General features: G+C 39.3%; 1 protein-coding gene and 1 long non-coding RNA gene across 2 annotated transcripts in view; one reads left to right on the top strand and one right to left on the bottom strand.

Annotated features, from left to right (window-relative positions):
• Nucleotides 1-18,994, top strand: part of LOC134875715 (uncharacterized) — a 373,215-nt gene that overhangs the window by 21,209 nt on the left and 333,012 nt on the right. The gene's annotated exons all lie outside the window — the stretch shown is intronic.
• LOC134875714 (receptor-type tyrosine-protein phosphatase delta-like) overlaps nt 1-18,994 on the bottom strand; it is a 305,785-nt gene that overhangs the window by 32,267 nt on the left and 254,524 nt on the right. Inside the window, 7 exon segments of the mRNA XM_063900319.1 lie at nt 1,312-1,456; nt 1,961-2,106; nt 2,350-2,568; nt 2,571-2,930; nt 4,378-4,647; nt 8,641-8,751; nt 12,491-12,679. Of these exon segments, the coding sequence (XP_063756389.1) occupies nt 1,312-1,456; nt 1,961-2,106; nt 2,350-2,568; nt 2,571-2,930; nt 4,378-4,647; nt 8,641-8,751; nt 12,491-12,679 (1,440 nt within the window).

Genomic DNA, 18,994 nt, shown 5'->3' with positions numbered 1-18,994 from the left:
GGACTTATGAAGGCAAACAAAACGTATTTGAAATATATGAAACATCACAAATAAAGACAAAACAAAAGGAAACAATCAACACAAGTGTACATGCTGATTATGGATGGAAGGTGTTGATTGGAAAAAAACAACATTTTTAACAAATGTAACCTACCTTTGTTGTCAAAATAATACTTATAAAACAAAAGATTAACAAATGATATTTTAATAGTCTCTTAAGTATATCCTTTAAATCTAACATATTTGTGGTAATTTAAGATTAACCATTCCAAAATCAATATAGTGATATCTAGGAGAAATTTGGCAAGCAGTTACCATCAATCCAAAAACATAAAGGTTGATGCTTTAACTATTCAAAATAGAAAAATGTTGTATTCGTCACCAACCTTTCCGAAGCCTGTTGGTTTGTGGTAAAAGCCTGATTGTACAACAGAGAACTTCCCAAGGAGACACGACTGATTTATTAGATTCTGATAACATTGGCATGCACTTTTTCATTGACCTCTGTTTGAGCTTTCATACCCACCTGATCCTGACCTTGTCTTTTACAGACCTCAGATTTATTTTTAAAAGTCAAACGCTTGATTTCTTCAAGGGGGATTCTCGAGTCAAACCACACTGGATTTAATTTGATTTAGTAACAGAATCCAATTTCTCTCTTTCAACCTGTTTCATAAATCTGAGGTCTTTTGAATGGAAATGTCCCTAACTACAGAGACAATACTTGCTTTGAGCTTTCTATGATATCGTTACCCCACAACCCTTTTGATTTGAATTTGAATTGAGTTTAAACGTCAATGCTGAAAAGGGGAAAATCCCAAGTGGTTCTTGGCAGTGTAGCTACATAGAAAGATCAAAAATCCTCTACTCTTTTTTGTTTAGGCTGACATGCAATGTCAAGAGACAAGGCTTCCTCAAATGCCCTTTACTTATGAGAAACTGCTGGGCATTCATATAAATAATTCAAAGCTTTATCATTTATTTCAGTCAGGACTGTTTTGCACAACATAGGTGGAGAGGGGAGGTTATTGTGACCTTGTCTCCTGACTTCACACGAAAGCCTGTCCATGCAATCTTTTCAAAGTGAGTCCTGCATGGTCAAGTAACACTTATTCACTCTTTTTAAATGTTTACATCTTTTCAAATGCATCACGCCTCTGGAAGAAAACATCTGATTTGCTTTATCTGTGCTCACGAGCTTCCTTACACTCTAGTCACTTTTGAATTTTGCAGAGGCACTTTTAAAATGCATTTGAAAATGTGTTCCTTCCCAAAGAGTTTAAACTGTCTGAGATAAGGAAGAAGACCTACGTGTCTGTGGAGTCTCTGCAGAGATCTCATTGGTGTATGCTCCTACTCCATGTTTACTACGAGCTGCCAGTCGGAAAGTATAAGTAGTGAAGGGCTTCAAGTCCTTCAGCAGGTACGTTGTCGTCGGCTCGAAGCTGATGCGTTTCTGTGGACAAAGATCACATCGTCACTTCTTTCTGTCTGTTTTTTAAGATAATTAACTGCTGCTTTCTGCTAATAAAGTTACAATGAATCTTTTTTATGTAATAAATATGTACAATAAATACTACCCCTCTTTTATTAATATGTTATAACTACACACTTACTTATTAAAGGCTGTTCAGTGAACTTCCATTAATTAGTGTTTAAATAAACCTAAATAACACTGAATATTTCAAATAGTCAAATACACCCTTTACTTTTCAACATATCTTTCTTTATATCTTTCATGTCCAGTATCAATGTAGCATATGAGAATAAAAATAAATCCTACAAATCAGTTTTCTTTTTCCATACATATATTTGTATCAGGTCTTCCTTTAATAAAGTATATCAAAAGTTGTGGATTTCATAAAGCATACACATCATTGCAAACAATCAACATATCACTCGTGTAGTTACTCTGAGTGTTTAGTTTGTCATCACAGGCTCTAAATCCAATAATAGTTACCTCCTCTTTGTCGTCCCTCTTCCTGTACATCAGCTCATATCCTGTGATCTGATTTTCCTGTCCGGTCTGTGCCGGAGCAATCCACGAGAGTAAAATACTTGTTTCTGATTTTGCCTCTCCTTTGAAGTCTGTGGGCTGGGCGGGAACTGCAGCGGGAGAGAGAAGAGATGAATCTATCACCCTCTACATCCTGAAGTATTCATGATCAATACAGACACAGATGTCACTTTGTAGTGAGAGGCATATTGTAATAAAAACACAGCATAGAGTTGAATGTGTTTTTCCTAGCTAATTGCAGACCACTAATGAGGGTCTGTGACTATAGAGAAATGGGGCTTAAATTATGGAGGCTAAACATTTATTAAGGTTTGAATTTGTTGAATTCTCACCTCCTGTCTTGGCGATGATCTGTATGTCAGTGGAGAGGGGTCCATCCCCCACCGAGGTGTAGGCCAGCACCTTTATGTAGTAGGTCTTGTTGGGGATGAGCCCCTGGATGGTGACGAAGTTTGCCCCCCGAACGATCTGCTTCTCCCACAGGTTGACGTGCTGGGTGGAGTCCATGGTGTAGTAGACCCTGTAGCCCATTATCTGCCCGTTGGGCTCCTCGGTTCATCCCAGTGTATGACGGCAGTGGTGGTGCTCAACATGTGACCTCTGACCTGCCTCGGGGCCGTGCTTGGGGCCTGCTCTGCTGTTTTGGCCTCTATGCTCTCGCTGGGGGGCCCGCGTCCGATGTTGTTCACCGCTACAACGCGAAACTCGTAGTCAGAGTACGGGCTGAGCCCCCCCACACTGTAGCGGGTGGTGGCTACACCGTCTATCTCCTTGTACGAGTCCTCCGAGTACTTGGACTTGTGCTGGATGATGTAGAAGGACACGGGTTCAGGATTCCCAGAGTCCCACGTCAACGTAATGCTGGTAGCTGTGCGCTCCGTCACCACGGGGATGCCAGGAGCCTTGGGTAATGCTGTGATGAAAATAACACCATTAAAACATGCTCATGGAAAGAAAAGCATTATTTTGATGTAATATCGGTCCAAAAGGCTTTTTTTTTTTGGAAGCATTCATTTTTCATACACTGATGATTTAACATGCTTTATATCTAGAGACTCATGCTGTGAGCTTTCTATTAATATCACTTTTCTAGTTACTATTTGTAAAGTTGCATATGAAGTAGGGTGAGATTGTGTCCCCCGTGTTCAGCAGCTCAGTGTCCTGCTGTCGTTAATCTCAGGTCTCCCAGTGTTTATCACTTTAATAATTTAACAGCTCAATTTATTGCTTTAATTCCCCGCTCTGTGGCACATAGCAGAAGATATCAGGGCCATATATTGTCTTTATATGCCATCTGAAGTATGCTACTGGGGGAGCTTGCTGTCAGACTGTTATATTGTGACTAATATCACCATGTAATGTTGAGGAAAAACAAAGCTGAGTGCGTATGTGGGTCTGTCCCTGGTGTGCACGTGAACACGGCGACACCAATCTGGGATATCTTTGTGGTGCGCTGCTGTGTAGATATGATTACACACAGATAAGTACCCAGTACCCAGTACCCCCCACCCCCATCCTTTACCTCTTGCTAACAGAAATGGTGAGCTTGTGGCTGTGCAGCTCTCCAGCTGAGAGATAAGCACTTCACTATTTTCAATCTGCCATCTAATGCAGGCAGGCCGGGCTGGGCTTGTCTACGGCTTTAAGGAATCTTCTCAGATGACTTATCGTGGCGGCGAGACGTAAATAACTTTCTGCAGAGCACAGCAAGTAGTCCCAGCATGGATATTTACTCCTAACTTAAAGTTGCTTCACATTGATTTATATAACTTCATGGAGAATTTGGAGCGTTTGGAGGAAGCTATTATTTTTAGGGTAGGGGGAATAAATCCATTCCTGTTAGAATCAAGATTGGAATCTTCTCAGAGTTTTATTTAACTCATAAAATATGTCAAGGATGTTGAAAAATCACTCTAATTATGTTTGGTTTGTAAAAACAAATGTGGGAATCGGCAAGTTTATGAGAAAAGGCCACCAGCCTCAGCTTTCCAATGTATTCAAAAACAGGCATCATATGTTCATCTTTGTTTTTGCTTTTGTGTGGTTGCATATTTGCAATCTGTTGACACAACTTTTATAAATATAAAACAATCCAAGTCTTTGCACACTTTCCTCTGCTTTCATGCCATCCTTTGCCACACTGATTTCATTAGGAGAGGCGATCCTTAAATTAGCAACACTATGTACTTAATCCAGAGTCAATTTAGAATTGAATTGTGACTTCAAGAATCCAAATTGAATGGTGAAGTACCAACAGACTCACACCTGTAATAATTAAGTCTAGCTCTAGCCTTTATGTATCTTTTGTAGGAGCTTACTGATGACATTTCAGTCGTTATTATAAGAAGAAGCCTCTTTACCTTTCACCGTTATCTGTGCCACAGCCTCGATCACCCCCAGCGTGGACATGGCCACGCAGGTGTAGTTGGCCGACTGCCGCACGTCTGTGAGCTCCAACACGTTGCGTCCGATGGGCATGTCATCCTCAGGCGTGAGGTCTTCAGCTCCCAGCATCCACTTGACGTACGGCATGGGTGAGCCCACTGCCACGCACGTGATGTTGACGCTGCCACCCGGCATGATCTCATTGTCCGTGGGTGGGATGGAGAATCGTGGTGGCACCCGGCGTACTGAAACACAGAAAACACAGCGTAAAAACCCAGCAGGGAATGCATTATAAGGCCTGATACATTTATATATTATATAATAGGATTAAAGTAATGTTAAAGTTTGAATTGTAGCATAAAAATACAATCTTATGTTTGATGAAGGCTTACAAATGACATTTGATCCAATATTTTCAATGGTGAATGGGTAAACATCAACACAAGAATCATGCAGAAAACACTGTATCACTGGTACAGAGAGAGCGAAAGTGCTGAGAGACCACAGCACTTCACAGGACGTTCTGTTTCCAGCTGATTTGAGATAATGCGTCACATCCTTACATCACACAACGACATATCACGCCTCAAAATGGGAATTATGTTTTACTGCCTCATTTAGGCTCATTTGAAGTAGAAGCCAGGGCTGTCAAATGTTATGATTCACACCTTGGATCAAATGTAAACACAATAACCTTTAATCATTTTCCCTGCTTAGCTATTACTTTTTAAAATGTATTTATACCTGTGAACTCAGACAGACAGCTCAGAGGAAGAAAGTGAAGTTATGCATACTGTCTTTATGCTGCTGAGTTCAATGAGAAGTCTCCATCTTATAACAAGAAGAGCAATTAGGCTAACGCTCAAAGCATTCTCGCTGCACTTCATTCTGTGATTGGACAAATCAGTCTGAGCCTCCGAATCATTACAAATCGAGGAGATTAACTAATTTTAATTCAAATCATTTGAACATGACTACAGGCCTCAGTTCAGTTTCAGATTAAGGGAAAAAAGAGGATACTCAGAGAGAAAGTTTGGAAATATAACTTTACCTCTACCTCAGAACAAGTAAATGATCGAGGCAAGCCACATGTATTATTTGGAGGAGAGGGTGCTTTTACATTAAATATCAATGATAAAAGCTTTTCAATTACTTATGTACAGTTTAGAAAGTCATCATTGGGCAGCACTTTAAAAAAAGTATTGCTGAAACAATAACTTCAAATCAACAAAGTGTGATATTATTTTGTTAAATGTTAACCTACAGCTCTCTTGATTTTAATCTGGATTTAAATCATTTGACAGCTCTAGCAGATACACATTCACCCCAACAATGTTCTCCAAAGTAAAACTTGAAAGAAAAGACAACACTCTTAAGGTTAACTTAAATGTTTAACATTCATAATTCACACGGAGGGCTTCAAGGCCTTTTGGTGGGGAACCGGAGTCCGTCATGCATACAAGAACAATACGTGACTCTGTTAGGCGGGCCATGTGAGAGAGTCAGGGAGAGGAGAGGGCTTCTGGGGTAAAATCAGAAGTAACAGGGTCAGGAGGAAGACGTGGAGCACACAGTGGAATGGAAGGTTAGTCTGGTGCTGCTGCGGGTTATAAATGTGGAAAGTGCACGTTCAAGGTCCAGGGGGAACGAAGAAACACTTAGAGAGGAGGGCAACATCTTAACACGGGATAGACAGGACAATAGGTTTGTTATTGCTCCTTTGGTTTTACCCAAAAAGACTCAAGCACAGAGGATTTTTGATAGCTACGGCATAAAGGAAACAAACATATATACCAGGTATTGATATTAAACATCAAGGGAGTCAGTGTTTGTGCTTGTGCTATTCAACAAATATTACGTTTTTTGTGAACTTTGAAAGTATTAAGTCCCTTTTAAAGGTCTGATTTCTTTGATTTATTACCTGGTAATAGACCCTGCTGTGTAAACTCCCTCTAAACTCTTTCCTGTGACTCTAAACTAGTATTATGTGCAGGTTTATTCCACAGCAAAACAGGCTCACACTTCCTGCTTCTAATTCACAAAGCCCATTCTGTTAGCAGACTGCAGCTCTCCAGAGAGGAAATCCAGGGGAACTCCTTGCATTATTAAATACAACGTTTCTCTCACTCAATATTTAATTAATATCCAATTGGATCACGCTCCCCACAGACATAATATTATCCTGCTCATTTGAATATCATTACATTTGTCAAGTCTCATGGATAACACTCTAAATACTTTATTCTTTCCAGACTTCCTGTGCAGAAACATTATCTTCGGGCAGAGTTGTTTTCTTTACCACTTGGCGCTTTACTTTAGTGCCAATTACAACAAAAGGATTGATTTTGCTTTATAAATTTGTTTTTTACCTCTAACTTCAATAGAAGGGAGAACCACAGGGAGAACGTGGGTTTAGTGATGTTTAAATGGCTCTCTGGAGATATAGATCATGCTCATATGGAGCAACTTTGCATCTTTGTAGAGCTGCAGCTATTTGTTCCTGGAGTCTATATTCAAGGACTTGGTTCATGCTGGTGTTGTAAATAAAATGTGCATTCTTAGCGGTGTGGTTTGTCTTCATAACCAAGCAGGAACACTGACGGGGTAAAGCTTTATGAGAGTGATGTCTAGCAGTAGGTAATAAGAGGTGAACATGCAAATCGACGCTCCGACAGATGCAAATATTGTTCCCTCCCACCCGCCACAAAGATGCAAACATGCACCATCTGTAGGACAGTCAAGCAGCGAGGGCATTTTCAATGGAAACGTGTACATTTAATGAGCGACAAAGATAAAAACGAATATCAATAGAAGTAAAAATATTGTATCGAAAGAAAAAGATTTTTGTGACAAATGAACTGTTTTGTGTTGTGTTCAAAAAGTCAAAACACACCAACCTTCTCGAAGCTCTGAGGGATGTAGGAAATGTGATGCAAAATAAAATAAGGAAAGGAGAAGAACAAGGGAAACACAGAGAGTAAAAAGGCCTGTTTTAGGTTTTAAAGTTAAACAAGTCGAAGGACCTCCAGTCTACAGTGTGCAGGGAGCACCCTGTATCACACTGGCACCCAAATAACAAGGTGATATATAGGATAAGAAATAATATTTATATTTAATACAATATTCTATGTTGTAAAACTTGAATATTAATTACAATCGATGCATTTTGCTCTTTTATATTGTGATTGATTACAAAAGCCAACCATAACACAGAAGACTGTTGTGAAATTCATTTAAAATCCATCTGCTTCCTCATATGTTTTTATTGATAAATTATTTTCAAAGAACTGGAAGAGTTACAGTGACTGCTGCATGCGAGTGAAAGTGAGAAGCAGTAACAACAGCTGCATAACAAGTTCTGGCTTCAAAAGAGTGAAAGACTACAGGCTGAAAAATTAGTTACTTAAAGCTTTCTTTTGAAATGTTGCCAAAAAATAAACGTTATTAAGCCGCGTGTCCATCAGCTGGTTTGGACAAAGTTGTTGGTAAATGGCTACACTTTACTCATGGCTGTACGGTGTCTTAAAAAGAAGTAGATCTACTACTCATCTATGAGAGAAAGGGATAAACTCTTCATGGATTTGTTTTAATTCTTCTTCTGTCACAGCTGTTATGTCCATAAGAACCCATTTGAGCATTAACTTTGCACAAAGGCAAAAAACAACTTAACATAAACAATTTTTACTTTATTTTACAAACAGCTTTTTCTGGTGTGATAGTTTTCTCGTCTGGACAGGATCATTAATTACCATTTACATTAAAAACAAACGTAATTCCAGTTTTAACTGGTATTGATTTTGTAATAATTGTTAAATGTCAGTAAAACTAGTGAGATTGAATGTGTCCTTCTAATGTTGATCAATAGAGAGGAAAAGGCCAGTGAGGATGTGTTCACTGCTGGGGAAGAGTCGGTCCGGTTTGAAAGGCAATTAGTGGATAAACTCGGCAGGCAGTCCTTTCATTGTAAACTCAGGATTATCAACAGGAAGGAACAAAAACACACAACAGAGCAGATTTCGTAGGTTCAAATCAGTGCAGGTAAGTTGAGTGCAAAAGAATAAATAAAAAATTAGAAGAGACGCAAAGCATCAGAAACAAAGCATACTTACAGCAGCCTCACAGGAAGTGGCCCTGCAGACTTTATTGGCTGATTTTTAAAGGTTCCTCATGAATTTTAAAGCGAAAGTTATCATAATATTGACAGAAGCATGCCAGTATTTCCCAAGTGTGTTTCCTACCTCTGACATATAGATTAGCGGGGGCAGAGTAGCGGGTCCCGTCGTTGTTGGTCGCAACACACTCATACTTCCCCTGGTCCGACTCCTCGCTCTGCTCTATCTGGAGGGCTCCTGGTTGGGAATAGAAAATGGGGTGGTGGAGTTTGTTTGGTTAAAATGAAGTTTTTCACATCAAGTTCACAAACAAAAATCAAAGAAGGTGTTTGACCTCAAGGGGGGCAACATCAGCCCCTTCATCTAGCCTCAGTAGTCGGACAGATTGAGGAAAGTTGTTATTAAACAATATCCTATAAACTGCTATCTGTTGCTATAAATCTATCTATTTTAAAGTTTATCCCCCGTCAATATCACAGCCTGATCCACTGGATGAGGTCAAACAAAGGCTGTGTTTATCCTACTAAAGCTGCAAATAGTATTCATGCAAGACATTGCAATACATATATATTTATTGTAACTAAAGTAAACCCGAGGGAAAAGAAAAAAATTGTGAACCAAATCCAAAAGAGAAGAAAATAAAACAGCTAAGTTATCTTCGATCTATAATACAGTTACCTTTTTGATGACTTCTTTAGAGAAAAAACCTGATAACATTTAAAGCTATAGGGTCTAAAAAGACACTCATCATAACGCCAATGTAAAAAAAAGAAGTCATAATTTCATTTGAAGAGTAGGGGCAAGCCCTTCAATATACAACATGTCACTGGACTGGTCAATATGGGGATGAGTGATACTGCTTCAGGGAAACATGGATCAAACAAAAAAAGGTTTACAGTATAAGAAAGCAGCATAACAAGGGAGGACAATTGAACGAAATAAATTTAGGTATGAATTTTAGCATATTCAATCACAAATCAAGTGCAACTTTCAAATAACTAAATAATTTGGGACTTCATCTAGGTGAAGTGTCTTTCAAAAAAATGCAGCCCATACAAAAAATTGAAAAATGCTGCTCATTTATGTGGAAAAATGTTAATTGAAGTATTATATAAGGCAAAAGCAACATATAATCCTCTGTAACAAAAGTTTGGACATGCAAATCTTGGCAAGAAATGTATGTCGGCACAACTTACAACCTTCTGACAACCCTTAGCTGAAAAATAAAATGCATTTGTATTAGAAGACAAAATTCAAAATATCGACCTGAGCGGACAAGAAAGTAACCAACCACTGCTACAAAAGACACCCATAAAAATCCACTAATGGGATCAGCAGTGTGGTGTCACATGACCCAGGGAAAAATGGCTTTATGCATCAACAACTCCTCAGCTTCGTCTCACAAGGCAAAAATGAGCCAATCAGGTCCTCGCCAGACTCTACTGTTTGCCTTCCCCAAACCCTGAAGAAAAAAAGTCAAAAAGTAAAATATTCTCCAAACCCAAGAAAAGTAAGAAAAATAGGTGAAAGAGAAAAAAAAGCACCGTAGAAACTTTATCAAAAAAGTGGTTGTTTGGGCTTTTTTGTAGAGGTACAGGAGAGGAAAGCAAATAGAAGAAATGGAAAAAAATAGTTTGCAAAGATAGAAAGATTTCTTTGGGAGAAAAAAGCAGAGGAGAGGCGATGTTGTCTTCAGCATGCCTGCGTTATTCCACAGCATCTGTGCATATGTTTTAGTGCTGAACAAGAACAGCTAAGGGGGAAAAATGCTTGGTTGTTTTAGTTGGACAAAAAGAGGGACAAATGATTTGCTATGGCCAAAAAGAAAACAAAAATGAACGGAAAAAATATAGTTTGAAAAAATAATTGTCATTGGATATGCTTATTTGAGCCAAGGCAAGCATATCACAACTGAGCTAAACAGGCTCTTGAAAAACCAGAATACAAAGGAGTAAATAAAGCATAGACAAAAAAAGAATGGAATACAAATTTAGTGAACGAAACAGGACAAATAATAGGAAGGTCCGTATGAACGTAATGGGATTTGGTCTCGGTAAACAGGACAGAAATGGAGGTGATTCAAGTGAATGGATGGGTTGACAGCAAGAATGAATTGGTATTATTTTCATTCTGTGAACGTCAGTTCAGCACTCTTACCTCTTATTGGTGTACCACCTGGGTGGATAATATGAATGCAAATAAGATTAGAAAGAAGAAGCATTAGTACGAGTAGATAGAGGCTGGGGGCTTTGGAAGAAGAATCAAATTAGATTTAACAGGGTACGTAAATAAAGGTACGAGAGGAAAGAGAAAGGAGAGAGAGAGAGAGAGAATAAGTATTGTTCTGTACAGGATTCATCATAGAAAATCATGGGTCAGAGAGAAGTACATTGGTGTACCACGGGGAGGTGCCATTTTGGAAGTGGCAATAGCTTCTGAAGACCGTCTACTGAGGGGAAAGACTTTGAGGACTTTGTGTGTGAGATCAGAGCAGACATATTTGATATAACAACCTTTGCTTCACCTGAGCTAAACAAAGCTGGTCACCTCCCTAAAACTCTTAGTGTGCTGGTGTTAGAGTATAAGTGAGTGAGTGGTGGGTCAGTGAGTGAGTAACACACATGTGAGTTCAGTTCATTACGCGGGTCAGTATATGACAATGCTAAGCTAACGTTTGGTGTTATAATCTGCAGGTAAAAGTGGTGCTACAGCTGGTGGTGGGACAGTGAGGGAATAGTGTATGTGTCTCTAGTATTAACCCTGACTCTAAACTATCTGTTAGTAAAATGCATGCCATGCATTTTAATAGTTGTTGGAAACATGAAATTAGTGGGGGGTGATGTGTGCTTTAGAGCTAAGCACTTACCAAAGGATTCTGTAGATTTAAAAATATAGAGAGAAGAAAGACAGCATAAGAATATGATTATATTCTTTAAGTGAGTTTAGTTAACAGAGGTTTCGTTAATGCTTTATCAACTCTACGTGAATCATTAGAAAATACGGGTTAATTCTACACAGTTCTGTTGGAAACAAGTCAGCAAGGTTAACAGGTTTAACATAGGACAGCTGTGAAATCTGAAGACACACGATCAAACATATACTACTGAAAATATACAAGTAGTTGTTCTGATGTGTCGCCTTGAACTGGCACATAAAGCTGCAGCTATGAGTTGAGTATTTATTTGAAAACAACAAATAATCTATTTTATTAAGATATTGAAATCAAACCGGGGATTTTCAAGCTTATGGGGTTATTAGGGTCATGTCAGAGGCAAATAAAAACATTTAAGCAGGGGCTGTAAATCCAAAGAATCGGGGGGAAAGCCTTGTGAAGTTGTACACACTACTGTGGCTGATTAGTGTCCAGTTATACAACATAGGAAAAGAAAATATTTATTTAGAGGATGTTTAAAGATCCCTCTTTCAAAAGAACAATCTCAACAAATCCACAAGACGCTGATTAATTTGCTTTTCTGCATGTTTTCCTATTTTACAATTAAGTGCACTCCTTAACAGGTTCTGAACGAAACCAAGTGTTGAATATTAATCCTTCTCTCTCTTTTTTTTTAACAAAAGGCATAAGAAATTAAGAAGGATGGCTCCAATAGAAATTCTGCACCAATGCAGTTGAAAGGAAATCAACACAAAACAGCAAAATAATTCTTAGTAAAGAGTCACAGCAGTGAGCAATGAGGCAGAGGTCGGGGTAGAAGCCAGCACACACAGAGGGACAATCCTACAGCCATGACAACACTGGAAGACGAAGGGAGACACACTACAGACACACACACCGGGCGCACAGATACAGGACAGGAAGTAGTAGAAACAATGCCATTACCTACAAAATTAAAAGCCAAATGACAAGTTAAATCATGGGAGGAAGAAGAGGTTGATACAGGGGGAGCCGATCATATAGAGGACAACAGAAGAAGAAGGCTTCCTGTTTGAATTCAGTTTTCAGCGGGGGCAAACCTACCTGATCTGAGTTGTTTAATGCGCCCGTTGTTGTTGGTGGTGTTGACGGGAAGGAAGTCTTTGAACCAGGAAATGTCGGGGTCGGGGTTGCCACTGGCGGCACAGAGCATGGTGGCAGTGCGTGTTCGCTCCACCACCTTCAACTGGGGGCCCATGTCTATGGTGGGGAACCCCGGGGGCAGCTGGTCCTCTGGGGACACAAGAGAGACATGATGAGTTCAGGTTCAGAAAGTCCTTAACATCAACAGCATGAGTAGTATTTGTGTTGAATATTTAAACATATGTAGAGAGGAGTGTGTGATAGTGAGAGGAGCAAAACACATGTTTAGTTTTTGGATTTAGATTCATAAGTCAGTTTTTCGTTTTCTCTCTTTTACCAGCAATAATTATCTCTAATGCCGTGACATTTAGCTGTATTGACAGGGACACAAAATCACCAAAAAGTTAACATTTGAACATAGAGAGTTCAGAGAAGATAGCTACCTCTCTGTTTTATATATCTGTAATCGGAAAAAAAAGATTTCCCCCAAAAAACAGTAGCAACTACATCCACAATGGCTGTGTTCAGGGGAGGTGGGGCCTTGCAGTTCTTTGAGGATGACAGGTGGCTCAGTTTGTTGAATGAGCTGTCTTGTTCCTGCCTGTGTCTCCTCTTCCTGACAACAGGAAGGAGAGCGGGCTTCATTCAGATGTGAGAGGAGATAACTCTGCTCCTCACTCCAAACATGTTCTTTTAGTGAAAACAGAAAATCAAAGCCAGAGTAGCTCTGGCTGAAGCTCACAGAGCTATGTGTCGATTGAGAGGGTGCAGTGTGGAATATTTTCCGCGAGCTCTCTGTAAGAAAAAATAAATCTGCTAAACAATTCCTGCTTATGCTGAATGCCAATGAGGTTTATGTACACCTTAAAGTTCCCCTTCCCCTGCTGTGATATGGCTAATTAGAGTCTTCCGCCGCTCTCGTAAACGGCACCTTTTTTGGAAACACTTTCTTCATTAAACTTTCATGAGGAGACATCAGTCTGGAAACAGCTTTGAGATGCCACAGCCTGCAAACAGCCAAACGACAATCATGGCCGCCTTCCAACAATGCTTTTGGGTATCTGGCACGAGAAACCACTTCGATGGATAAATCTTCTCAGAAATACTCTGAATTACAAATGGGTGCCTTCAGACTGAACTGCAAAACTTTCCCATGCAACTCTGTGTCCTTGCATGAACTGACATTGTGTTTAGACTGATGGATCGTGTTGCATGTTTTAAAATTGCTTTAATGAATCCCCACCCTATATAATGCATACTTTGACAAATGGTCATTTTCTTGGCAGTTGTTGCACTGTAAGTTATATTGGACATATTGGCCCATGCATCATTATTTGGTTTATCACTCCAAGTCCTTGACATGCTGTGCAATATATATATTATATAAGCCATCTTTATCCCTTTGGGTATCCATTAAGGTAATGAGAGCTGCTCCGGAGTCACACTTGTTAAAAGTTTGTAGGTGACTTGCACCGTGTTTGCTTGTCGTTGCACACAGCTAATGTGCAGCTTATTAAAACAATAACCAATCACCTCAGTCCCACAGTGGCCATATGTACTTAATATCATAGTTAGAGCAGGGGAGTTTAGCTGGATGACAGACCCATTAAAACATACCAAAATTCCCCTCATGTCCTTTTTTTCTTGTAAACTTGTTCATATTGCTTTACAGCCATTAACTGTGATTGCATGGTTATGGTTGGTGTTTTCTATTAAGTTTAGGCATTAATGTGATAGGCTCCAAGAACTCTAGTAGCTCCATTGGTAAATTAAAATGATACAGACACAGTAGGTTTCATACTGTGATCAGTTGAGCATTGTAATAAAGTGCATTTACCTAAGTAATATACTTAAGTACTGTTTGGACATACTTTTAATTTACTCAAGTATTTCCATTATGTACTTCTCTACTACATTTATTTCAAACTCATAGTTAGTAGCTACATTTATATTATATTATGCTGCACTTTACAACTAATCCACCCAGTATGTAAAACATTTATTGGTGATAAAATCTGAATAATGATATTCTATAGGAATGTTATACTGGGAAAACTGCAAAACTGCGTACTTTTCTTACTTTAAATACATTTACCTGATAGTACTTCTGTCGTTTTAGTCAAGTAGCGCATCCCATTTTGGACTTACTTGTCATGAAGTATTTTAAGACTGAATAATTCCTACTTTTGAGTACTTCTCCACCACTGTCTGGGATCATCGTTCACATTAATTCTTATAATCTGTATTTAGTTAGTTTACAACGATCACACCAACTATATTTAACTTTTCATTACAATGCATTTTCTGGGAAGAAGAGCTAAAGTAACAGAAAGCCTGGTCATATAAATGTATCTTTTCTTAAACATCACGTAACACCTATCACTGAAAGAGGGAATGGTCTAATCTGGAAAAACGCACATTCAAAGGTGTTCATCCAAATGGAGAGAGACGGGGAGGAGGGGGAAAGGGATTCATTTTACAAGCTAGCTGCTGCCCAAGCTCCCTTCAGCCTGTTCAAGGTCGCGCAGACAATTAGCCGATTCTACAGCGAGTCAAAAGTATACCTGATCAAACACAATGGCCAGCAGCGAGCCTCGGAGCATGGATGCGTGTTGAATATAGTAATTGGATGTGACAATTCATGCGAAATAAAAAGCAACTCCTGTGAAATTGCAATGTATTCTAAAAAAAAAGTGCTCAAGAGATCATAATTTTGCTGTTCTTTAAGAAGTCACAATTGCTATTCAGCTCTCAGGAGAAAAGAAGAGGGCGAGGAACACCATTTATTTGATATGTAAATGCTTTAGCCAATGTCAACATTATAGTCTTGCAGGCTCCTGTATGATATTGGCACACTAAGACAATAGTTCTGTCTTATTGTCTAAAGTGTGGCTCTCTGATATTGTGAAAGTAACATACGGCCAGGCCAAGGGCACTTTCACCAGACCAATCTTCCCTGTCCTGTAGTCGCGTGTGTTACACGATGCTCGGCCGTAACTCCAATGCAGGCAGCTGATATGACTCCAGGCAGTGCATTTAAAATTAATGATCTGTTACAAAGGTTTCTGGCTCTCTGAATGCATTCTTGCTCAGCCCAGAAATGTATTTTACAGCTGCTTTGTGCACTTGTGCTCGGCTAGAATGACCACAAAGTCATGACATCAACTGGAAGGTTGCTGAATGTTTCCTGCATAGGAACTTTGACGTCATGTAGCTCCATTTCTTAGCAATACCCTCATTTACTTCACATAGAGAAATACAATTGTGATAATAAATAAAGTGAAGGACCACTAGCTGGTGCTGTGATTTAAAACTCAGAGCTGCTGCAGCTTTTTCCTTACAAGGCAAAGGGACCGAAATAAAATAAAATCAATCACAATGTAATTCAAGCTGCGACTGGTTCGTTGTACACTTTTAGAACAGTCTGGTTATTGGCAATGTGCTTAAAGTAAAGAATGTATTAGTTAATCAACCTGAGGCCAAGAGGATTGTAGTTTTTCTATGTGCTTTGTTTGCAGTTACACTAACAGTCCAGAGGTTGGTTTTCCACTTAAATTAAACTAAATTCCTATGAGCAACTACTCCCTTGCCCCGTCAGGAACCCTGAGTTGAGCACATTTGATTTGCTTGTGGCACATTTGTTTTTAAACGTGTGTTTTGGGGCTAATATACTTTATGCTGTATGACCTGAACATACAGCCCTGAGCTACCCTGCGCAATAAATGAAAGTCAAAGCTTAAAGGTGAAAAAAAACATTAAAAAAAGCTTTTCCCCGCCTTCTTATTCCACCTCGCTGAGAGCTGCAATCTCAAGGACAGCCTAAGACAAGGGCAGGTTCTGCTTTACAGACCCATACTGTATATTCAACAATGGATCTACACACTAAATGAGATGGAAGGCAGAGAAATGCTGAAGTCACCTTCTAAAGAAGTGCTGAGCACTGGTGCTTGATATAAAAAGACTCCAATGACAATTTGCACACATTAGCCAACGCCAGGCTATCAGGCCATATGAAGTGCTCTGCCAAGTATGGGAGCAGTATAAAAAGGACATTGGCTCAAAAAGTACCTCAGTGAGCATATTTCTGCTGAAGATACAAGGCCACTGGACATAAACTCAAGCCATTAGCAGATTATATATATATCGATCACTCACACAAAATATGAGCACGAGAGAAATTAAAGTTCCCTCGTATAAGAACAGTTTCTCTTTCTGCAGCATCTGTCGTCATACTGCACCAATAAACACACACAATCACAGCGTCTGTTCAGAGTAAGCTTCTCACCTGCTGTGTGTAATGGATTGAGTGACAAACTCAAGTAACATTTGCCTTGTTCGGGCTCTAATTAAATCAACCTAATTGAGTTTGAACAGATAAAGGTAGCATTCAACGTGATCTGTTACTGTTTACATGTTTGCTCAGTTTATGCAACAGCAAGGCTCTGTGTGTACGTGCAGTCTGAGGAGATGTTTACCAGCTATTACAGGACAAATGCACTTACTTCTATGGAGGGGAATTCATTAAAAAGAGACAACCAGACGGTAAAACTGAGGCCACTATGTCTGCTTCAGCTGTGGGACATTTCAAAAAATAGGTTTTCAGTCTCTTGCATAGTATATACCATAGGGGCACTCTCTTTGCCGAATGATAGACTGCCTACAGGAAAGAGGTTTTTAAGAAGCAATAACTCAGTCAGTCTGTGTTGCCAAATATGTGTACTTTGCTAATATTGCATGTGCTCAAGCTCTCAGGTTAAGTGGAGTGCGTCACACATTTTAACAGCAGGTTATGATGTCAAACTGCAATGCAACATTCATCATTGTGTAGTAAAACAAAAACCATGAAATGTTAAGAAAACTTTGTGTAAATCTGATCCTTTAGTCGAATTAAGTGGGATGTGTTTTATGTCGCTGAAAGCACATTTGGCTAAAAAAAGACAGCATAACTAAAAAGGAATTTAAGAACAAAATAAGCCTCAGTTGAACCGGGTGTTCCAAGTCAATCCATAAAAAAAATAAAACCTCTCTGGTCCAATTCGGCTTCAGTGCTGTGGTTTCCTCACTAAGATTGGATTTGACCTTTCCTTCCCAAGTGGAACAATGTTTTTCACCCTTTTGGTTAAGGTTATTTTTTAGGGGAAATCCCTGCAGGACGTAACAAGATCTATTTGAGTGGATACAATCTGCTCATGGAGGCTGTCACAGGTCACTTGCTGTGGCAACATGTTGCAGGAAAGTGTCAAGATGTATTGTTGTTGTGGGATCGCTCCTTTCCAAAGATGTGTGGGGATTTTGAGACAGATGTGTCTTCAAGTATGACACTTTACAACGTTTTACACTGCTTTTTATCTCTGCCCTGAAGATTATCCTTGCACAGTTTAAGAATCAATCTGATTCTCGGAAATGCCCAGATAACATTTCAGCCAGAACAAAAAGACGACATTACCCACATAGTGTGACAGCTCTGCTTATTTTTCCCAGCAGCCTGAGCCAAAGCCATTTTTCCCAATACACCATAGCATATAATTTGAAGTTGAGGGACATTGATCAATGCCCTTTCCCTGCTCAAAAATCCTGAAGAAGTGGGAAAGAAGATGGGATAATTTAGCCGGGTTAGAGCTTCTCATCGTGTTAATCACACAGCTCTCCTTGTTTCATGGCCTGCTTATGCATTAGCTGACCTAGATTCATTTAGCTCTTGGGTGTTTCATGAACTTGCAAAAGGTAATAAAAACAATATTTCCATGCAAACAGATCAAGGTTAAGGTGCAGAAACATCACAGAAATTACAATCTTGACACACATAAATAAATTATATTTGACCAAAAGTCAGGGAAGACATGGACTCTTTGAGGCATTAACTTTTGTATTAAATGAAGTTGTTGATTCGAATCCTATAACAACCAACATATCCTTTGGAATTGTTTACAGTTATCTGAAAACATGTTGCAGGCCTGGTTAATACGTGCGTTCAGAGGCGACCTCAATCCTCTTCAACCAAATGTTCTGTTCGGCTCCCGTTCAACTGACGTATTCAATTATTTTTTGTCTTTGGCATGGGAGAGGGAACTGTTAATTATGCTTTTGTTTTCACACAAACAAAATTACTCAACCAAACGTAAGAGCTCTTGATTAACAAAGGCAGACAGCTATTCCATTTTGTGCCAATTCTATGACGGCATCTGTTTTCCTCCTCTAATGTTTCACCACTTTCACCCACATGCTGTTGATTTCCCTGCTCTACTTACAGGGTACAGATTGCACTTATACAATCCAGTAGCTAATGATTGACATGTTGTAAACCTGAGCCCAACCTTTGCTTTATCAGCGACCTGCAGCTTCATTAAACTCTCTGAGTTAGACAGAGTTGCTTTTCTCATCCATCATTCTGGCTAACAACTTTTACAGAGGTTAAACTTGACGTTGTAACATTGGACCAGGGCATGGTAATACGTGTCCAGCTTT

Source organism: Eleginops maclovinus, chromosome 14 (assembly GCF_036324505.1).
Source record: "Eleginops maclovinus isolate JMC-PN-2008 ecotype Puerto Natales chromosome 14, JC_Emac_rtc_rv5, whole genome shotgun sequence".
NCBI classification, from domain to species: Eukaryota; Metazoa; Chordata; class Actinopteri; order Perciformes; family Eleginopidae; genus Eleginops; species Eleginops maclovinus.
The sequence above is the reverse complement of the archived record's forward strand: the minus strand, read 5'-3'. Positions and strand labels throughout refer to the sequence as shown.